The sequence below is a fragment of the Paramormyrops kingsleyae genome, chromosome 3, assembly GCF_048594095.1.
Source record: "Paramormyrops kingsleyae isolate MSU_618 chromosome 3, PKINGS_0.4, whole genome shotgun sequence".
NCBI classification, from domain to species: domain Eukaryota; kingdom Metazoa; phylum Chordata; class Actinopteri; order Osteoglossiformes; family Mormyridae; genus Paramormyrops; species Paramormyrops kingsleyae.
Window position 1 is genome coordinate 28899722 of NC_132799.1, and position 22955 is coordinate 28922676.

At 48.1% G+C, this 22955-nt stretch overlaps 1 protein-coding gene across 2 annotated transcripts; it reads left to right on the forward strand.

The window, feature by feature from the left end:
* The first annotated feature begins 1235 nt into the window (after positions 1–1235).
* arid2 (AT-rich interactive domain 2) lies at positions 1236–22934 on the forward strand. 2 transcript variants are annotated; one of them, XM_023810331.2, is made up of 21 exons: positions 1236–1809; positions 1954–2047; positions 2993–3090; positions 9628–9761; positions 9965–10183; positions 10486–10553; positions 10982–11051; positions 11137–11387; positions 11479–11575; positions 11660–11869; positions 12183–12350; positions 12676–12757; positions 12939–13073; positions 13840–14033; positions 14205–16651; positions 17663–17823; positions 17935–18073; positions 18183–18265; positions 19598–19712; positions 19919–20010; positions 21126–22934. In XM_023810331.2, exons 1-21 carry the CDS (start codon positions 1718–1720, stop codon positions 21235–21237), a joined length of 5061 nt encoding a protein of 1686 aa, XP_023666099.1. In that variant the 5' UTR covers positions 1236–1717; the 3' UTR covers positions 21238–22934. The 2 variants fall into 2 exon arrangements, with proteins under 2 accessions (XP_023666099.1, XP_023666100.1); XM_023810332.2 differs by having other exon boundaries at positions 1237–1809; positions 12679–12757.
* Positions 22935–22955: the final 21 nt, after the last annotated feature.

The window sequence follows — 22955 nt, forward strand, 5'->3', positions numbered from 1 at the left end:
TGTGTCGGTGCAGCACATCAATGGCGGGGCACGTGTAATGGTTGAATGTGGTGTAAACCCCTTCTAGTACGTAACCGGCCGGTAGCTATGGACAGGGATCATTAACAACTCCTATTTACTACGGCGCATACTGCACGCTTGCGTGTCCCCCGCCGCTGCAAAATGCAAGCCGGTGGCGCAGAAGTGCTCGGCTATTTGCGGTGGCTGCTGGCAGCTAGACAGGCATGCGGCTGTAAATGCACGGTTTAATGACACTGTATACCTCACTCAAAGCATAGGCAGAAGTTTATGGTGTAAAAAGGCGCATTTCCATTCTTAAAATATCCATATGCCTGTTAACCTTACTCACTATCTACGGTCGGGTTAAAATTCAACATGAATAAAATAAAATGATGCATTTAAGTACATGTCTGGTATTTTACATTGTGCGTCAACCATCTGAACCAGGCACGAGTGTGTCAAACTTACAATTTAGTTAGTATAGGAAGAAGTTAAAATGAAACATTTTTACTCTGCATGTTAGAAGCCTCGCTTTAGAAACCATGCCGCTTATGCGCTCCTAGATTTGGTCCGAAGGCGCGCGTATTATACTGGAGTTTAAAGACAGCAGTGAAACACTGAAAGTTAAAAATACACGATGAAACTGACGTGGTATATTTCAGCAGTATATACACATAATAGTAGTTACAGTGTATAAGTGATCGTATTAACTTGCCATGTTGAATATAGCCGTATGAATAAGAAACATTTTATCTCTATACATAATACTATGTAGTAGAGGTTATAGCCAAAATACGACGTTCACAGGTGCACACAGTCAAAATAAGTACAAGCTGAGGTAGTTTGTGAGACTTGTGGCTTCATACTTATTTCAGTGTAACTGCAATGTAATTTTGATGGAAGAAAAAATAAACTGTGGTGTGCTGGACATTTTAGCCATACGACACGGGCCATTAAAGCAGTGTATTCTTTTTCCCCCCACATAATTTTTGATATTTCGTTAACATTTCATAAAAAGCACATCGACCACAGTAACTACAGTTCACTTAATCTTAGTTAAATATGAATATACAATACACGTGCAAGCAATAAAAACAAATTAATTTTACTTTCAAGTCGCGTCTCTATTGAAAGTAGTCAGAAATTTTCTCTATCCCCCCCTGCTAGGTGTATTGCCGTGTTCTTCTTTTAACGTATTTAGGAAGTTTGAGATGAGCCCTAAAAGAAAACACTGTCTATTGTTCTAATAAACGGCTTTGGATAGTGTAGTACCGTTGTTTCTAATAGAGGGCGCCGCTCGGCAGTGCGAGCCTCCCGGCCTTTGGATCTTTGTCTGAAAACTGGATCCCGCTGCCGCTTCACAGTGTGCGCGATTTGCTTTTGAGCCGCCTCCGTTGCACACTGTGAAACCACTCCAAAACGAACTTCGGCCAAAACAATTCATTTACCGTTTAGTGCAATGGCGATGTCGTTTCGCCGTCGAAACGGATCGTAATTCGGACGGTCGGTTTAGAACTTATAGAGGGCTAAATCGGCTTGTGTTTTCTGTGTTGTAGTCTGTACCAGTCATTAGCGGGCTGTCGCTCCCTTCGCCTTATTTCTTTAACTTTTTAAACACTCGGCTTCGCGAATGACTGAGCGCCGGTGGAGTATGGGATCCTGGGCGTCTTAGGAAGCGAAGGAGCGGGGTTTTAACAGCTTTTCATACATTGAAAAAATGGCAAACTCGACGGGGAAAAATCAGCCAGATCAGCGAAGGAAAGGACTAGCTTTCCTGGACGAACTGCGGCAGTTTCACCAAAGCAGAGGGTGAGAAAGGGTGGCTTTTTATCTCGCAGAAATATAACTTTAAAACCGCGTTTAACTTCAAATGGGAGCGGTATCGGGGCCTCGGGTACGGCTTCTTGTGTTTATTTTTTTTTTTTAATATTGCGGTTTTTTTTTCTGCCTCAGCTCGCCGATCAAGAAGATCCCGGTCGTGGGTGGGAGAGAGCTGGATCTCAATGCTCTCTACACCCGAGTCGTTTCTTTAGGCGGATTTGCGAAGGTGAGTGCGGAGCCTCGCATGTGGATCTCCCACCTCTCGACTCACAACATGCTTCCCTGCGTCGGATTCCCCGGGGCACCCAACAAAGAGGCAGCCTTGGCTTTTCCCTACAACCCCCACGGGCCGCCCCCCCCTCCAACGAGCACCACCGCCGCGCTTTCCTGGAGCCCAGGGCTGCGTTAGGGGGTCGGAAAAAAAAGACTGCTTCGAGGCTGGCCTTACGTGGTTTAGCTCGCCGGCTAACGGCGTTATGGAGGCTGGCCGGCGTGTGGAGTGTGTGCGCTCTCCTCCGCGCCGCCGCTCCGCGCCTCCCCGAAGCGGCTCCGCTCGCAGCCCCGGGAGACTCCGACATTAACGCCGATAATCGACACGGAGCGGCCGTGAGGGGGGGGGGAAGCTCCCCTTTGCGGGGGCTCCCTTTTTCGTAAATATTAGTCGTAAGAAAAGACACGGCGAGGCGGTTGAGGGGCGCCGTGCCGGGCTCCTCGGCTGACGACAGACTGTAGGCCTCGCACAGGCCTGTGTTTAAAACACAGTTAAATATGAAAGGAGCCGACATTTCTGACAGGTTGTCACCGGCGATATTGATCGCGGGGACTGTCGGTGTTTATTTTAGCCGACGTCTGCTCCCCCTTTCATAAGACTTTGTATGCTGGCTTAGCCGAAGAAACTTATTTTAGCTCATCAAGTGTTAGTTTACAAAAAAAAAAAAACACATACATGCATACATATCTGCCCACTGTTTATATCATATTAAAAGGGGGTATGTATGATAAAATTAAGATTGCAGTCAAGCTTGATGGTTGAGAAGGGAACATTTGTAAAAAATATTGTTTTGGATTAATCGGAAGTTAAGCTGGCTGCCGTAGCATTACGCCGCTTTATTGCTCACTAGTATTGGTATTTTACACGTTTTCTTCCCTTTCCCCTCCAAACTCTTTCTAGGTTTCGGACAAGAACCTGTGGTCCGAGCTCGGCGAAGATTTTAATTTCCCCAGGAGCTGCTCCAACGCCGCTTTCGTCCTGAAGCAGTATTACCTGCGGTGAGTGTCTGGGCCGGGCTGGCAGGCGGGCGGGCAGGCGGCGTCCCGGCGAGCTGGGAGCATGTGGCCACTGTTTACATCTCTGCTTATAACGCTAAACCAGCGCCTAAGTCCTCTTGAAGCGAAGTTTGCGTACATTTGGAAAATGCATTTTTTACGTCTGGCTGGATTAGGGCGGAAGCTGGGGATTTTGGTGTCGGGGCGCAGGGCAGCTTTCGGGACGGGGGTGTTTTAAGCGCTTTTAATTCGTACGTGCTTGACATCGCCGGTAACTTGAAGTTTTTGCTTCGTTAACGAGTCCCGCTGGTGAGTTACTCGGCCGGAGGTCGCATGTGGGATACGAGCAGACGGCGTGGCCCTATTTCCCCAAAGAAGGGCTTTTGATAAAATGAAGTGAAACCTTTGCATTAAGAGGCGAGACGTATAAAAATGATTTACTTCTTAGGTTATGGCACCCAGCGCTCGCCCTTATCGTTCCCAGTTGAACACGCCGGGCTCATTGTGCAGAAGAAAAACAAACAAAAAAGCGAAGGTCTCTATGGCTTAAACGCAGGAACTGCACGTTTATCGATTTTTGCTTTCCCATCTCGGCTGATTGCATTTTTCCCTCCAAAAAAAGTTTCTCCAGCTCTTCAACCTGCTGCGTTAAACTGGGGGGGGGGGATTGCTGTGTTGTCATGCAGAACGGCCATATGTTTTTGCTTAGCTCCTCCACTGCAGCCGCCACAGGTCCACGTTTTGCATCCCCTTTCAGTTTGAAGTAATAATTAGCTTTAAAATTAGTACTTGGGACTGATTTCCATGAGCCCAGTGAGGATCACCTGAATCCATGGCCAATTCGGTGTTATCAGAGGTACCTGAAGATTGTGAATCTGCCGCTTGTCGTTTCTTCAACTTGATAGTAATGGTCATGTAACGAATGACTTTTTTTTGACCCGTCTAGACAAGTCAGATCCACCAGTGATCATGTTACAGGGAAGGTAGTACTTGGGGTGAGGTGTTAATAATGACCACACTGAATTGTTATAACTGAGAAGTGCAGAAAAATTTAATGTTTATCAGAGTATTTCTGTAGTGATTTGCCTAAAAGACCTTTAAAGCTTTGATGCTAACTTTGAAACTGCTGCATGCTTAGTATTTCCGTCTGGAGTATTAGGGGAAGATCTGGAGATCCTGCCTTCCTGCGGTTCAGAATTGCAGGGGCACCAGTTAGAGGGAAGTGAGATTTTTTGCCACACATGGCAAGGCCTTGTCTGCTGACACATTACTAATACCTTTGGGTGTTTCAGTCATTTCAGAAGGGGATTAAGGAGGCTGTTTTGAATGTGTATTATATACTGGTGTGTAAGTTTGCTGTGTGTCTGTATTGGGGAATATTATTTGTGGCCTGTGATCAAGCTTGGATCGCTGAAGGTTATCCCGGTTTCCTTCGGCGTGAAGCTGTTTGTTGAGAAGTGTGGCATGTTTGACAGTACGAGGGTGGGGGGCATTACTTGGGCATTAGAATTATTGGGTGAACAGACCCCTTCTCCCCTTTTTGCATTTTTTTCAGATTTTTAGCCACAAACGTGCACACATCTGCTTTTGCAGATCAAGCTGCAGTACCTGTGTCTCTCGCCACAATGTGCCTCTCTGTACTCGGCGCGGGTATTAAGGGGCACGGGGTGAGCTTCCTTTCACTGCTCTGTCACCACTGAACATGCCCCCATCCTAGATATTAGGATTTTGCTGCTGCATGTTATGGGTACGTCTAAAATTGTATTTAGTATTCAAGCAGGACTGCAGTCTTACTTGAAAGTACTGCTTTCTTCAGCAAAGAGCTCCTTTTTGTCCTACAAGCCTCTCAGGGTTGTACATACTTGATGGTCGTTTAATCTAGTGTGAAGAACTTAGGTGTATGATTATGTAGATTTTTGGGAAGGCTTTGCAGCAAAACTTTATAATTAATTTTGTCAGTTAATTCTCAGCTCAGCTGGAGAATGTAAGATATGTGCAATTTTGTGCCATTCTGTTATTAAACTTATAATATGGCTGAATGTGCATGCATTGGTTGGGCACTAATTTAATGCTTTTTCGTCTGTTTGATTTGAAAACCATGCTGTTAATCCTTGCACTGGTGCATGCCAAATCAACAATTTCATCATGTAAATGGAGAAGGACGATGTTACTGTACTTTAACGCTTACTTTTCAGTACTCCAAGAAAGTTCTCTAATAGCTGTAAATTTAAAACACTAACATCCACTGAAGTAAAACAGAAAATGATTCAGAGAATGTAATTCAGTTACAGTGAGACATGTGCAAAGGTATCCAGTTGGTGCAGCTGTGTGTTTCTGCTCTTTGCTTTGCCTTGAGACCTCAGTCCCTCTGATTGGTTCTGCACACGTGCATCTTGCCGCAAACAATGACACTTGCCTCTGAGCTATAACTACTTCACCTCTTTTCAGTTTTTTTTTTCCTTTCCCCAGGAGATATCTTATCTGTAGTGTGCTATATTAGTCATATTGCTATGGATGTGTAGGTAAGGTTTTTAATATAGTTTTGCTTTGCTGTATTACAGTCATGTTTTTTTTCCTGTCTTTGGTTGATTAGCCATGCTCACCTTATGCCTGCTTATGAAATCTTGCTCTTTAATACTGAGAGATGTGTACTATTTATGTTATGCCAAATTGATTGGTCACTCATTCATTTAGACATGCCGGTGTTTTCCTGTGCTCCGTGGAACTTATTTTTTCCAAGTGCCATCAGGCCGATGGTGGGTGACGTAATCGGTGTCCGCAGAGTATTTTACTGGTGTTATTTTTCTCTCCGTGAACGTTGTTTAATGATTCGGGAATTACGATATACGTTAGCATTGGGTATCCACTTTGACTTTTGTTGGGCTTGCTTGCTTTTTTGGAGATGCTGTTGCGGAATCTGTTGTGGGACGGAGCTGAAATTGAAGAAAGAGAAGCTTGTGTTATACTCTTAGGCTTTTCTCACAGCTTGGAAAACCTATAAATTAAGGTTCCCTTATCAGTTCCGAAAAATGTCTGGGAGGAAATAACTTGTCCATGCTGGACTCCCCTTCTGTGGGCACTGCTACATGCATGTGGCCTGAGAATTATGGGTAACCCCAGTGTGTTATACCCATTTTGCTTGAGAGAACACGTGTTACTCTAGCCTTCTCTGATCCAGCGATGAGTGGTGGAAGTTTCAGCTAAGTGCTCACTTACTTGGGATCGCCTATTTGATCTGCTACTTTTCTTGTACTTTAAATAGTAAGGAATTATGTGATGGCAGTGTTTGCGGGGGATGGGTCTCCATCGCGGCCCCGTCGTGCACTTTGAACTGCCCTCATCTCTCGTTGCACGTTTGGATTGAAACGAGTGTCGGGATGCTATGCTCAGTTTTGGAGGGAAAATGCATGGAGGAGCCAGTAAGCCCCACACTCTGAGTATGTTTTGAGATTCAATGAAAAGCCATAAGCAGTACATGCAGTGTTTGGGGTGTGATTCGCCTGAAACGCTCATCGGGTTTGGGAGAGTGTCTATCAGCCTGGCTCTCAGTGGTCCATTACAATGAAACCTGCTTTTAAGGAGTGTGGATCAGTGCTTTGATACCACAGATGTTTGTAGTCTTGGATGTTTAATTTATGTCTGGAGGGAGTTTAGGAGTTATACCATATGGTGAGTTGTGTATTGTGTTCTATATTGTGATATGTTTCATATGTACTGTATTATGGAAATTTGTTAGTTGGATATGCTGCTCATTTGCACTTGCTAGCTCTGAGCTTGGTGTGGTAGCATTTTCTGGGAAACTCTCCTTTAACTTCTGCTAGAAGGTGTTTCTGAAACCTTCAATGTTTTCCAAACTTGCTGCAAACAGCTATTTTTTCCTTTAGTTGTAGTTTTTGCTAACTCAGTATGTTGCATATATCTTTAAAACGGGCCTTAATTGGAGGAGTTGGAGAGATTATAAAATTGAGAATTGTGTGTTTTATTCAGTTTCTTGACTCAATGTGAATGTATCAGCATAAGATTTTAGCTTGTGGTATTCTGTTTGGAAGTTCATGATCTATTGAAACTATCAAGCTGTGTTATAGTAAATGTTGCTAATCCTATTATGAACTGATTCAAGTAATGGAAAATAAAATAGACAAATTGGCTTAAATACAGAATATAATTCATTCCTTCCGAATTTATTTTGTACCAATGTGAAGTTTTCCCAGTATTCATCTAGATTTATATAAGAGTTAAGGTTTTAACAGTTACTGCTAACACATTTGCCCATGCAACATTCATTCTAAATTTACAGCTGTCTTTGTGAAACACATGCAAGATTTGGCAATACTGTAGCATAGTTGAATCTAATTTATTTTTAGAGATATGCTGTCCACCTGCATCACATGTCTGTCTTACTCTTCATTTTTTTATTTTATTTTTTTTTCCTCTCGATCTCAAGCCTCTCAGAAGGTTTACATTCAGCGTGTCCCTGGTTTGTAGATGTGCTGTTAAACTGTCAGGAAAGACATTCGGCATGATTTCTTAACGTTTGCCCTAATATGAAGTCTAAAAACGTTTTCAAAGACTCTTGGAAATGTCCTGGAAAATCATTTCGCTCAAAGAGCAGGGAAAAGCTCTTTCCGTTTCTAGCAGAATCACGGTCACGGGGCCCGAAGGAAGACACCTTTGCTGGGAAAATGCCGGGTTTACTTCAGTTAACTTCTCTTAGTCTTGCCTTTGCAACTGCAATTTGGAGAACTAATCATGGAATTTGAGCTCCGGTCTTCATGATAATTGAACTGTGGAAACCTTAATCTTTTCAGTTTATCCATTGTATGTGGTGTTAGGAAGCACGGTCTGTGTAAAACATTCAGTGTAATGTTTTGATCAGCTGCATCCTTTTTGCTACTCCTCCTCCTTACACAACCACGTGGGTTACTGAACAGCAGACTGGGTGGTGATGTCTGTAGTAAAACAGTCAGTGCAGATAACCAGCTGACTCAGTTCTGTTGAAAGACTGGCATCCTACATTGGTTTTGAGCTTCTTAATATTTGTTGCAAGTAGTATCTAGTAAGTCCTTCTGAAGAATCGTGTCGTTCTCCCTAGCAAGCAGGTCCTTTTGGAGGTGGAAAGGTCACGATGGAAGTGAATATAGTGAACACGAAGCCCGGGTGCTTTTCAGAAAGGGGCCGGTTTGTGGCTGATGCAGCCAAACCTGCCTCTTCACTTTTAGGCTGCGTTCCAAGCCTGCTTTGTGCACATTGAGGGAGCTTTGATTGTCCTCCACTGACCTGAGAGTGAACTGCACGCAGAGTGCTTGTGATGTTGATAAAACTTTATTTGCCTTAATGGCAAAGCACCGTATACACTGTTAAATAAGAATATCAGTGATAGCTTCTCCCCCATAATTACAGCTCTCAGCACTGTGCTGAAGTCTTGCCATAGTTTCTATTGCTGGTCATTTAATACATCACTCCCTCTACACTTGGCCAGCTTCTGTTCCTTTTGTATATTCTAGTAGCAGGCTGTTAAGGGAATATGGATTTTATAAATTCTGTGGTTGTGTGTTTGTCTAGTTTCACAGGACCTCCGTGGATTATTTGCTGAATTTAGCAGAATTAGCAAGGAAATGCTGCTTCATGTGGAAGTCTGTTTCCTTGGAGATCCCACTGAAAGGTTTCACTCAACATAGATCTCGAATGTAATGTAACTGTTTTTTGCAACGTATCTCTCAGAAGTATGACATTTGAAATTTCCTTACAGATGCTATTGTATACTTCTATCATTGCATTGCTGAGTTTTGATTAGTTTATGGAGCTGTTGGTGAGCTGAACTTGTACATGACAGAATTTGTGATCTTTACCTTGGTGCGCCCCTAGAGGGGAGATGTCAGGATTAAAAACCTTCTGCTGTCTTGCGCCTACCTTCTTTACAAGCTCAGTAAAGACTCTCTTTTTCTAGCCCTGGATGTGTGCAGGTTTGAGTGGCCTTTAATGCATTTTAAATGCATCACTGCCATGTTGACAGTCTCCCATTGCAACTTTATAAACAGAGACTATGAATCCTAACTGAGGCATATAGCTTGCTAGCTTAAGTTGGGCTATTCTGTGGTTTTGATGTTGCTTATTTGCACAGCTGGCTATTTAATAAAACGGTTCAGGTTAAGGAACAAGGTCACAAGCTCCACTCATCTTGTTTATTGATGTGTTAATGGCAGTAGAGCTATCTGACAGGCAAGCCTGATTGTATGGTCACACTTGTCATTTACTTATCAAGCTAATTATAGATTAATGCATAGTTGTAGGAGACAGTTACTAAACGGGCAGTACATTAACTAATACACAGTCTCCGGTAATTTTATAAGATTACTGAAGGATTCTGCTACATAGAGGATTGGACTGGGCAACAATTAAAATGCATAGACCAAATTGTATTTTATCTAAGCTGTGATAAGTGTAATATTGGTTAGACGTTTTTGTGTCTGTATCTGTTAGATAAGAATTGAGTTTCTTTGGTATGTTTTTAGAGCAGCTCGAATGGTTCTCTCTCCGTAGCTATTTGGAGAAGTATGAGAAGGTCCATCACTTCGGGGAGGATGAGGAGGAGGCACAACCTGGCAACCCCAAGCCGTCTCTTCCAGTGGGGGCCTTTTCCTGCTCCTACAACTACCAGCAGCACATTGTATCAGGTAACATGCTCCCTTCCCCAGGCTGCTTCTGTTGGGGCCCTGGGCTGCTGCCAAGCACAGCAATGTCTGTAACCTTGAATCCCCCACTGCCGTGTTGTTGCGTGAATGTGGAGCATATTCCTCTAGCTGCTTACTTTTATTAGAGTGTTTGCCCTCTGCTTAACCCAGTATTTAACTTCAGCCGGCTTGGTTTCGGTCCGCAGATTACCTTCGTCAAAGTTACGGCTTGTCTATGGAGTTCATGCCGCCGTCTGATTACAACAAGTTGGTGCTCTCTCTCCTCTCCGGCCTCCCCAACGAGGTCGACTTCGCTATCAACGTTTGCACTCTTTTGTCCAACGAAAGCAAGCACGTCATGCAGCTGGAGAAGGACCCCAAACTCATCACGCTGCTGCTGGCTCACGCCGGCGTCTTCGATGACAGTACGTCGGGCCGTCCTACCGCCCACCGACGATCCGAGTCTCATTTTTCCCGCCGTGACATTTACAAATTGGTTGCTTCTCCCGGCGCCAAACCACACAGTGTTTGTAGATATCTGTGTTCCATTGTCTGGTGCCTGTCAGTATTAGCCCAGTGCTGGGGTGTAAGTCGTTTGTCATTTTATTTCTTAGTGAAATTTGATTAGTGTTTCCGCTGGCAAAGATGATCAGATCTACTGACCTCTGACTCCCTGTCCCTAAAACGACCATATTTGTGTTCAATCTGCATCTGTCTACCCTTGCAGCCTTAGGAAGTTTTTCAGTTGTATTTGGGATGGATTGGAAGGAGAAGACATCCCGAGACTTTGTGAAGGTGAGCCGTCTAGATGTATAGCATGAAGACGTGTCTGATATCAGGCCCATGGATGTAGTGTATGCTTTGCTTATGGCTATGCTGATTGAGATTGTGCTTGTGTATCGCCTCCCACATTCATTTTCTGTTGCCTTTGAAGCTTTCCCTTCATATTTGTAACCTTGTGATATTTCATCACTAGTCACATGGAGAATGTGAACCTCAATGTACTTTCCGGTGTTTACTTTTTGGATGAATGCACCCATTATTATCGATGGTTTTTTTAGACTGTTGTGATTTGACGAATGACATTTCAAGCTGGCATGAGTGAAGCGAGCTCGGCACGACGGAATGATATGTTAATAACGTTAATCCGTACAGCAAAAGCTGACGTGGGATGTGATCCGAGTTGCTTCCTGATTGACTCGGTAACTGAATTCTTACTGTAGTTTTGGAAGGACATCGTTGATGATGCTGAAGTTCGGGACCTCATTTCTGACAGGAGCACCAAATCGCAAGGTATGATTCTAAAGCCGCTTGTATTCCGACGCCGGCTTCACCGGGTGATCTGCAGTCACACACCCTCCTTTCTCTTGACCCGAAGATGGTACAGGAAACGAAGGGGCGTGGGATGCCCTGTTCCACCCACCGCGGGATGTCGGCATCAACGACGTCGAGGGCCAGAGGGTTCTCCAGATCGCAGTCATCCTACGCAACCTGTCCTTCGAGGAGGCCAACGTCAGACTTCTGGCAGCTAATCGCACTTGTCTGAGATTCCTCCTCCTGTGTGCCCACTGTCACTTCGTGTCGCTACGGCAACTGGGGTTGGACACGCTGGGCAACGTGGCGGCAGAGGTGAGGTCCCAGCCCTCCCGGGGGTGCTGTTTCAGGATTGGGGAGGGCGAGATGCAGATTTGCCTAATCGTTAGGTCGGCTTCTCTTATAGCTTCAGCTGGATCCCGTCGATTTCCGAACTACCCATCTTATGTTCCACACCATCACCAAATGCTTAATGTCGAGGGACAGGTTTTTGAAAATGAGAGGTGAGTGTTTCCCCTGCCTGGATTTTTTGTGATGCAAAGATCTGAATGTCCGGAACCCATCCCTTATGCTATTTTCTCCCCCAGCCATGGAGATTTTGGCAAACCTCAGTAAAGGGGAGGATAACGCCGTCCTCATTTGTGAGTATGTGGACCAGGAGTCCTACCGAGAGGTCATCCTCCACCTCACTCTCCCAGACGTGATGCTGGTCATCTCCTCACTGGAGGTGCTGTACCAGCTGGCGGAGCTGGGCGAGCTCACCTGCACAAAGATCGCCTCGGTGGACCGGAGCATAGGTACATTCGCGCGCGGTCTTGGCAGAGGCCTTTAAAACTCCATGTCCCAGAATGCTGTTCCAAAGCTATCAGTTGGTGGACTAGGGCACTAGGAAATGGACTGTGACCTGAATGCTGCTGGCATTAAGGCTCTCGCAGATCTGCCTGAAAAGTCAAATTTATAGGCCGTGGTAATTGGGCAGTAGCCAATGGGGCCTCCTCATCTTGTCCGAATGTGATCCCTGCACAGTTACTCTCTTCCATGTTGCTTGCCTGACCTCACTGTGCTGGGAAACCTGTGAACCTGAGCGTCTTTCTCTCTCCCTCTTGGCAGATCTCCTAGTGCGTCTCGTATCCGTAGATATCCACACCTTTGGGCCAGATGCTGTGACAGCCGTTAAACTCGTGGAGCACCAGAGCTCCAGCGGACAATCAGTGTCCGAGGTGCGACCCCAGCTGCTGGAGCACCTGCCCCCACAAATGCAGAGCACACCCGTGCCAGGTGGGTCCTGCCTCGTCCGCTAGCTGCAGGCGCCCAAAAGAGGTGCCTGATTAAAAAAAAAATTCCACTGTTTACATTTGGCCATCTTGTTATGAAAAGAAATTATATATGATGTTCCTATGAAAAATAAAATTGTCAACGCATCACTAAAACCCGGGAGTATACATTTTCTTAGTGGAGCACAGTGGTTATTTTAAACCGGTTTCCTGACAACGCATGTAAGGCAGAAAAATAGTCTGAGGCGTGAGGTGCATTTCATCGTCGCAGCAGCAGCTGTGCATGTCAAGCGCGGCTGCGGCTGATCTCCCCGGTCGCTTTTTGCCAGCAGTGTCGCGGGTCCCGGCACAGTCGGCTCCTGCGGTGCCCGGCATTGTGGAGATCGACGGCGAGAAGTTCGCAACTCAGTGGTAAGAAGTCGCCCTCTGTGAGATTAAAGAGAAGCCCTTTCATTGCTTTTTCGTTTTCGGCCCTGATAGATATTATTAGATGCATTAAGGTTGGTGCGGCTCATTCGATGTTGGCTTTGCCAGCGTCAGGTTAGAGTCAGACGGCTTGCCTCTGTCGCCTGACTGGCCCTGCTCCCTGCAGGTTACACGCACACTTCGAGACGCACGCCGATGGCTCCGTCTCGCGCTCTGAGATGTACTCGGAGTACCTCTCCACGTGCAGCAAGTTGGCACGGGCTGGCATCCTGACTTCCACTGGCTTCTACAAATGCTTGAGGTGGGCCGCTGGGAGCGCAGGGCTTTCCGGGCGCCGCGGTCTCTGAGAACGATGGTGTTGGGGGGGGGCGGGGGGGGGATGGGGGATGTCTCCTGAAACTTAAATTAGGGATCAGCCCGTGTCGTGTCAGCATCCCCGCCAGCTCTGGATAGGAAGCAGGAAGCAGGGGCTACACGGTGGCCAGGTTTGGGAGCTGGAATCCTGGCTCCGCTCTGCATGTTTGTGTGTGTGTCTATGTGGGGGGCTGGGGGGGTGTTTGCATGTATTTCCAGCGTTATTCGTGTTTCCTCTCAGTACTTCAGTTTCCTCCCACAGTACAAAGACATGCTGTTAGGCTAATTGGTGTCTAATCTGCCCATAGTGTATGATTGTGTGTGTGTGTGGCGCACTCCCGCGCTCTGTCCAGGTTCTACCCCAGCCTTGTGTCCTGTGTTGCCTGGGACAGGCTCCAGGCCGCCCCCTCCCCCCCCCCAACCAGGATAAGCGGTTGGAGGATGGATGGATGAATGAATGGATTAGAGCCGCAGTTCTAAATTACTCACTGGATTTCCCACAGTCTGGGGGCCCCTGATGATCCCCCCCAAGTTAGGGCACGCTGCCAGTGATTTGTTAAGCAGTATAAATGGTTAAAAAATAATGGTTAAGCAGTAAGCTGATCTAGGCGAGTATTTTCTGTGTAACAGTGATGGTAACGCAGAGAAATGCCCCGTAAGCTCGTCTTACAGCCTGTTGACGTCCTGCGGTTTTTGCTCTCTCCGTGCGGTAGGAACATCTTCCCAAACCACACGGTGCGGAGGGTGGAGGAGCCCAAGGCGGTGGGCCAGGCCCACATCCACGTGGTGGGGGTCCGGCGGAGGGCCATCCCCCTGCCTGTCCAGCTCTACTATCAACAGCAGGCTGTGGCCGGCGCAGTACCCGGCCCCAGCCTGGCGGCAGAGCCCCCGCCCGTGCCCTTGCCAGGTACGCCAGGCCAGCCGGGTGCTTTGATCGGTGCTTATGCACAGCTAATTTAAATTTTATCTTATTCATGAGTTGGCGATTAGCTTCCCCATGCATTGTGGAGAGCTGCTGCATATTATACGTGTGTGACGTGCGTTTCTGAGCATGCCAACTTCCTGTCTTCCCACTCAGGTGTGCCCCCTGGGACGCAGTTCCATCAGGCGCCCGTCGGGAACCCCAGCTTCGCGGTACAGGGGGCGGCAATCGCCCACAGGCTGCCTCAAAACCCGCCTGCCCAGCCCCTGCTGCACCAGAACCCCACGGTGACCGGCGTGCCCGGCAAACCTGGAGACACTGTGAAGGCGGCGGCCATTCAGAGCCCGGTTCCTGCTTCTGTCGTGCCGGTTGTCCCCAACCACAGCTCCGCGGCCCTGCCACCTGTCCTCCCGTCGGGGACACCCGTCGCTGTGTTCCAGCCGGGCATCTCCCAGGCACACATCTTGGCGGGCCGGGTACAGGGCGTCTGCCCCCCCGGAGGCTCCACACAGCCCGGCCCGCCCCAGGAGGCCCTGGTACTGGCTGCCTCTGCGCCCTGCTCCTCCCTTCCGAGCTTCCAGGTGGCTGGCGGCCAGGTCTTCACCATCGCGGGTGTCTCCAACCCTCAGGGGTCACGTGTCACCTTCCAGAACATCGCCCCCAAGCCCGTGCCACCGCAGGTGCCGTCCCTACCCGCAGCCCCGCCCCCGCAGCCCATCCCGCAGCCACAGCAGCAGGGCGTGGTCATCATGGGGGCGGGGCCCCCGCAGGGCCAAGCTTTCGCGCCAGCCATCCACCAGATAGTGCTGGCCAACCCTTCCTCTGTCCCAGGGACCCAAACTGTACAGATAACCGGGCAACCGGGTGTCCCCCCTGCCGCCCCCGTGTCCCCCTGCACCTCGGCACCTGGTCAAGTCCCCCAAGGTGCTTCCCAGGGCCCCCTACCCACGGTCAGCCAGATGCTCTCTGTGAAACGGCAGCAGCAGCTCCAGCTCCACCACAACCCCCACCCGCCGCCTCCTCCGCCGCCTCCCCCCCAGGCGGCCCCTGCCGAATCCAGCCTCATCAAACAGTTACTCCTCCCAAAGCGTGGCCCCTCTACCCCGGGGGGCAAACTCATCCTCCCCGCACCCCAGATCCCCCCTCCCAACAACACGAGGGCGTCCAGTCCGCAGGTGGTGTACCAGGTCACGAACAGCCAAAACCCCGGTTTCGGCGTACAGGGCCCGGCGCAGCAACAGCACCTGCTGGTCGGCCAGCAGAATGTGCAGCTGGTTCCAGGCCCCCTGCAGCCCCAGGGCCCTGTGCAGACTGTGCCCATTTCCAACCTGCAACTGCTCCCCGGACAGCTTATTTCCACAAGTAGCTCCACAACCATAATCCAAGGTACTCCTGGTAACCAGGTGACTTTTACGGTGGTGCCAAACACGGGGTTCTCGACGGGCGCAGTCGGCAGCAGCGGCGGCTCGCAGGTCATGGCCCCAGCCACCATCTCCCTCGGTGGCTCGCAGCCTGCGCTGGGCCTGCACGTCCAGGCCCTCAACCAGTCACCGGCGGGATCGATGAACGCGGTCCCGGCGCCGCCCTTCCGAGGCGACAAGATCATCTGCCAAAAGGAGGAGGAGGCCAAGGACGCCACGGGGCTCCACGTGCATGAGCGGAAGATCGAGGTGATGGAGAACTCCTCGCTCATGGAGGGCTCTCCCAAGGCGAGCAACGGTAATGCCGCGGAGGCCGAGGGGCCGGCAGCTAATGACGGTGCCGCTGCCACCAAGCTGGTCAACGGGAGAAGGTGCGTCGACTTGAGTCTACCTCCTTTCAACTCAGGGAAAAGCCCGTCGGAGGCTGGCGAGGGCACACAGGTAGTCAATGGACCTCAGGCCGAGGCCGCTGAGGGCCCCGCCAACGGCGTGCAGGCGAAGGGGCCGGCAGACGCTCCGGAGACGAGAGGCCTCGTCAATGGTGTCTGCGACCCCGACCGAGGAGACAGTTCTCACTTCAGCAAAAACATTCCAAATCACAAAGCTTCCAAGCGCTTGGGAAACGGAGAAATCGCCCGACAGAAGCCGCAGAAGAACCCGGACCCCCCCCAGCACGACACTGCCAAAGTGGATCCGTCGGAGCGGACGCCAAACGGCCCTCTGCCGGTCAACAGCTCCCTGCCTGGTGCCAACACGCTGGCGGGGATGGCGCCCCCTGTCTGCTTGGAGGGCACCAGCAATAGCACCGAGCTTGCTAATGGACCCGTAGTACTGAGCCCCAGCTCGGACTCACCCCCAGTGAAGCAGCAGCAGCAGGTTTCTGCCCCGGTGACCACTGTAAACTCCCTAACAGCCCCGGCCCTGCCCACCAACGGCTCCAGCGACAGCCGGGGCGCCAAACGGCCGGCGGATGACATGGACCGGGGGACCCTTTCGGGCATCCCCAATAAAGTGGGCGTGCGCATAGTGACTATTAGCGACCCCAACAACGCTGGCTGCAGCGCCACCATGGTGGCCGTGCCGGCGGGGGCAGACCCCAGTGCAGTGGCAAAAGTAGCAATAGAGAACGCGGCGCAGCAGAAGCAGAGCGCGTCCTCGGCGGTGCAGAGCAGCCTGCCACAGGTGAGACTCCCCGGGAGAAACTTCCAGAACCTTTTCTGTTCATGGTGTTCATGATGATTCATTTGCGGCCTGCCCCAGTACAGGTACATAGTAATGCTTATTTTCACATATCCCATCATGCTCTCCTTTGAGACACACATAACAGGTTTTTATCACATCGTGAGGGATGTTTGGTAAAGCCTGGAGTCCGAGTCCAGGCTCAGGCATTTATCCAGAGCTCCGTAGAGCATTTCAGGAGGCTAAAGTCTTACTTAAGGGCCCAAAGGATATGTTCCTTTGCTGCCGGGGCTTGAACCAGCAACCTACTGTAGACTGACTGGCGCAGAGGCTTACCCCGCAGTGTCACACAATCCATGAATCTCCTGCTATCTAACATGCCTGTTGCTACTTACCACTTTTTTAACTTATTATTATTATTATTTTTTTAACAACCTGGTTGTTGTGAAGTACTTTTAACATCAAATGTAATTGGTCAGGGGGAGTCTCGTTGGGGCCCCAGGGGGTCAGGTTTTCGACCCAGACGGACAGGTGTGCAGGCGGAACTCTCTGGCCGGGCTCCGCCTGGTTGGGGCCGATTTGAATACCAAATGAATTCCCAATCCAGACGATTCACACGAAAGCCTCATTTGGCTTGGCTGGTGAATTTGGCGGCGGTTTGTTCGCTCCACGTCCAGCGTATTAAGTCATTGACTTTTCATACATGAGATGTATTAAATTACAGAGGTTTGTAAAGGTGATATTCATGACATGCCTTTTATAAAGCTCCTCTTTGAAATGGGGTCTGTCTGAGTTGGCTCTCCGATGGCTCTTCAGGGGTTTGTGGTCATAGTTACTTAGCCTGAATTCCTGGTGAAACCAGTAACCTGCATTCTCTGGCCTTCTGTGATTCTTACATTTAACCTTCTGGTTATGTGGTCAGTTCCTTAACCACCATAAAATGGCAGTGATGCGGGTGGGGTGCCCTCCCCAATAGCGGTGATGTAATAATGTGTGTGTGGTTTCCCCGGGTAGCCGTCACCAATGGCTCCAACGCCTCCGCATCCCCATCCCACCCAGACCAGCACAGGGATCTCCAGTCCACCTCTGGCTGGACCACAGGCCCCAGCAGAACCAGCTGAACAGGCCCGGAAACCGGGCCAGAACTTCAAGTGCTTGTGGCAGTCCTGTAAACGGTAAGCCTGGCTTCCGCCGCCGGGAGTCGTAGCTTCGGACTGCGGCAGGGCTGCTCTCCCGTGTGCTGCGTACATCTGGGCTTCCTGACTCGGGGTTCCGATCCGTTTTAGGTGGTTCGAGACGCCGTCCCAGGTGTTCTACCACGCTGCCACACTGCACGGCGCCAAGGAGCTCTACCCTGGCCAGTGTCTCTGGGAAGGCTGTGAACCCTTTCCCCGCCAGAGGCTGTCTTTCATCACCCACCTGCAGGCAAGTGCCGCCTCCTTTCCACAATGCCTTTCTGCCGGGCCGTAGCCCAGCCAGGTTTGCAGGTGTGACCTCCCCTCACCTCTTTCTCTGCCCCTCCCTCGTCCACCAGGACAAGCACTGCTCACGGGATGCCCTGCTGGCCGGACTGAAGCTGGAGGAGCAGATGCTCAGCGGCGGTCCGAACGCTTCCAAGTATGTGCGGCCGTCCGGCCCGGCGTCAGAGATTCACGCGCGGGTCACGTCAGCTGAGACAGCGCGGCTCGATTTTTAGCTCGCCCGGCTGCGCCCTCGTGTGTGTAGCTTGAGTGTGTGACGTTTCAGACGGTTCAGAATATGGTTAATATGAAAACTTGGTAATGGGTACCTTTTGTATACAAAAAATGCAGCTTGTCACTGCAGTGGCATATTTTAGGGAAGTTTGGAGGACAATAAGGGCAGAAAAAATGCCCCCATGGCAGCGATCTGCAGCGATGTTCCTGCTCATCTCAGGTTCACAGCGAGGCTGTTTTAACCACATCTTCTATCGTTATGGAGTCACCCTTCTTATTGCTTGAATTGGCAAAGTTTAGGTCGCTGTGTCTGAGGTAACATAAATGTATACAGTTTACAATGAACTGTTTCATACAGCCTTAGTTGCTGGCATGGCAGTTAAAGTCAACATAACTGTTTACTTGAAATGAATATGCATGAGTGTAGATGCATCCAAAAGCAATATTGGAAAAGTGTGACGGTACAGAACGAGAAACACAATGTGCCGCTCAGCATTGCAGTGTAATGAGTCATTTGATTATGAATGACAATGGTCCTGTTTTTCGAGGTCATTGGGATCCAACTACATATTTTAACATGGCTGAACTTTACCTGTAATGACGAAGGTTATTTAAAGTAATTAATAAGTGCTGGATAATTATGTAGGAAGAATGGGAAGATGCTTGGGGTTTGAACGAGGGGGCAAAATCCCAGGGAAGAGGCTGAAGTGATGCGGACAGTGGAGAATGTGTGTGTGTATATTGCCTTGAGCCGACTCGCTCAGAATGAAAGTGTCAGATAGGCTGTGGGAAGCGCAGCCGTGACGGTGACATCACACCCTCCCATGGTTTTACTCGCGTAGCGTAGTCTGTTTACAAACAGCGCCGGAGCGAGTGGACAGACGTGTCGCCCACTTCCCTTCGCAAAGTGAGAGGTGGGCTGTAGTGAGCCATGTCAGGTGAACAAGAGCTCCCTCTATACACATTGGTGGGCTTTGTCACTCTGCTTGCTTGTTAGTGACCCCTGCTGTCTGTTTGGGTGAATAGCCGCAGGATGCCATCTTTTAATAGGTGCAAAGATTTTCATGCGACGTAGCCCCACCCCCATAGATTGAGGTAGATCTTTATTATTATTATTATTATTATTATTAAGTTGCCACAGTACACTGTCCAGTATTCATGCTGTTTGTAAAGGCATTCTAATCTAGAAGGAGACCATCTGGTCCCTTGTGTTGCTTGGGGGCATCTAGGTCAGTCTGTCATGCTCCCCCTACAGGCCGCTGGCTGACAATGCCCCCACCCCCCGGCAGAAGCCTGTGTCCAGTCATCCCAGTGCTGCCCTCATGGCCCTCAGGCGTGGCTCTCGCAACCTGGCCTTCAGGGACTTCACTGTAAGTATGGCCTGAAGGAGGCGCTGGCGCTCAGGGCCATGGCTAGTGCGAGCAGCTCTGTGCCCTTGCGTGGGATCCCCGCTCTGCTTCTGCGCGCTGCCCTGATTCCCGTCACATGGCTCCGTGTTTTTAATTAACGTCACATATTGATTAATGGTGCTGTCATTTTTAGGCAGCTGCTTAACTACTTGTTTCTGTCCATGTAGGACGAGAAGGAGGGACCAATAACCAAACACATCAGACTGACTGCTGCCTTAATATTAAAGAACATCGCTAAGCATTCAGGCCGTGGGCAGAGGTAAGTCCATTTCGCAGCTTTCATGACGTTTACTTAAGCCCACAATTTAATATGCAGATTAGTAGGTATTACTAGCAGTGTATCCTTTTGTTTGTAAAACTTAGTTAGGGGAGCAACACGTGCTATCGTTTTGGTATGTCATAAAGCGATAAGCACTGAAGTGGCAGTGAAGAAAGGGACAAGTCAGCCGCAACATCTTTTAAAGGAAGAGATATTGTGGATAAACTAGGTAAAAATACTGTGGTGGTACTTATTACAGGTGAAAGGTTCGACACGTGTATTAAACATAAGGATACGGCAAATTTCGACTACAAACGTCGGGGTGTTACAATACGCCTCTTGTTTATATATTAGGCATGCTACTATTCTGCTGCCACATTGTGAGCATTCGTAAATTGTATTGTACTGAAAAGCCAGTGCACGGATGGAGAGCTACGTCTTATCTAAAGCCCCGCTTAGATTTTACTGGATACTGGATTCATGTTAGATTTTAACATGAAGTCTTTGTAACAGACCAAGTGATTTATAGGTTCATTTGTGTTCATTAAACCTTGAATGGTGTTTTTTGGCTTTAAAATTTCGTCATTTGAGTACAATTTTAACAACTTTAGTATATTTATGATGACTACGGTACTTCAACAGAACTGTGATTTAAACACTTTACCCTTTTGGTCTTCATGCGGATACATGTACCCCTCTAAATAAATAAATAAAAATATATTTTACAGGAAGAATTTGAAATTCTAAATGTTAAATTCTCTGTATTTGTGGAGAAAAATTAGTGGCCAGTAATTACAAGTAGAGACTGAAAAATGTGAATACACGTAACTAGTTGTTTTGGTTGATCTAATTCTTGTGGTTTAAAAATGCATGCAGTAATTCCATAAATTTCGGTGGAGTTTAGTCTTGTGTGTGGGAAGGTAACAGGGGCTCTTCAATGCTGTGTGTGTAGCATAACGCTGCCACACGTGCATCAGTAGGAAAACGCGTGGCTGATGTGTTGGTTTCTTTATTCACATTAATCTTCTACATGTAGCTGAGCATCATGGTGTTTGTTTTCGTTTGTTTTGTTTTTTTTTCGTTGTTTTGTTTAACGGACTCCCGTCTCTTGGCAGGTTGGTGAAGCGGCATGAGAGCCAGCTGTCCGTGTTGGCGCTCAGTAACATGGAGGTGTCCACCACACTTGCCAAATGCCTTTATGAACTTACGCGCTCCCTCCAGGCGTGAGCAGGTGCCAGGACTGGGACTCGTCAAGTGAGTCAGTTCTGCTTCTCTCCCGCTGACCAGGGGAGAGAAGCTGGATCCAAAAAAAAAAAAAAAAAAACCTAAATAAATATAAATAAATAAAAGGAAAAGGAGGCTCGAGGCCTCGTTACTGAAGACGGCCTTTGAAGGAGGGTGGGGAGAGGATGCCACGGGCCGGGAAACTCCACAGCTCCTACCGTCTGAGGTTCGATCAGCCAACACAGGCGTCCTCTCCACACACTGCCACAGGATCTTCCACCAGCTGTTCGGGGGGGGGGAGGGGGGGGCATTCGGACGCAGCCCTGAAGGGAAGAGTTTCCTTACCAGCCACATTGCTCCATACTTTACAATCAGACAAGATTTTTATTCCCAGACCAATATGAGCACATTTTTTGTAACCCTGGGACAGTTTGGCTGAACCGGTTTGCATACGAGTTCCTGAGGGGGGGCTGGGGGAGAGTTCAGCGAAGTCGGTGCTGCAGCAAACAACTGGACAGATGGCTGTTCTTCATAACTCGGTAGCTTGGTTTTCTTACTTGAGCTGATATATTTTCACTTATTTATTATTGAAATGAATACCAATATGGTTAAATGAAAATCCTGTAAATGTCTGTGAATATTTATATATATAAATATATATATAGATATATAAATGAGAAATGAGTTCATTTCCACGCCTCTGCAGCCACGGGTTAGGTGCTCTGTGGTGTCATAAGAAGCATTACTTTGGTAGATTTTATAATGCTCCCTGTCACTTGTATCAGATGTGATGTACACTCAGCAGTGGATGAATGTTCTTAGAAAAACTGTACATATTTCTGCAAAGGTACTGATGCTGTAAAGTTTTTTTTGGGGGGGGTGGGGGGGGGATATGGTTTTTGTGGAACTTCTTTTTTTTTGTATAATATACCTTGTAGGACTCATTTTGCTGGCTGAAAGAGTATGGAATAATATATCTTGTCATTTTTGTAGAAGAAAAACTATTCAAGATATTTTTCCCCCCTAACATGTATCCATTGTAAAAGTTTGTCATTGTACAAGCGCAATGCTTGAACAAAATTCTTTTTGTATTTGTAAATTGGTTTAAATACATGGAGTTTTATACAGGTTTACTCCTGTGTTATATTTGCTTTTTTGTGCAGGTATGATATTTTCTTCACGACCTTTTCTATCTTAATATAGTGTGGAGTTTTAGTATACTATTTTTTTTGTTTGTTTTTTCATTCTTACTACCATGCCACATTCCGGCCTGTGTCCCCAGACTGTCTCCTTTACAGTGTGTTGTGTGTGACATAACTGCCTGTTCTATTAGCATATGAATGGGGATCTTTGACCCTCCACCATTTCTGCTGTGTCAGTAGGGTGTGCGATATGAATAGACCTAACAGTCTGTTAGATTGCCTTTATTTACTTTGGTGACTGTTTATAGTTTTTAAATAAAAGACTGAACCTTTTTTGTCCTTTTTTTATGTTGAACTCTTAACAGTTAACTGGATGTGTGAGATTGAGGTCTTTTCTCTATCAACAGTTGGAAGTGTCTACATTTATTCGCTATAGGTTAGCACAACAGCCCAGACTTGGTCAGGCTGTTGTGAAGATATTTTTTGTATTGAAAATTTTACTTTTTCCACAAAGTTTGTACATTTTGAGTAACACCAATAAAGCCCATCTTTAAAACAGAGGTTCTTAAAATCTTTGTA

Coding starts and splice junctions, on each gene's coding strand:
- arid2 (XM_023810331.2), top strand. CDS start 1,718: ATGGCAAACTCGACGGGGAAAAATCAGCCAGATCAGCGAAGGAAAGGA. Junction 10,554..10,981: donor CATCCCGAGACTTTGTGAAG/GTGAGCCGTCTA, acceptor TTCTTACTGTAG/TTTTGGAAGGACATCGTTGA. Junction 11,576..11,659: donor CAGGTTTTTGAAAATGAGAG/GTGAGTGTTTCC, acceptor TTTCTCCCCCAG/CCATGGAGATTTTGGCAAAC.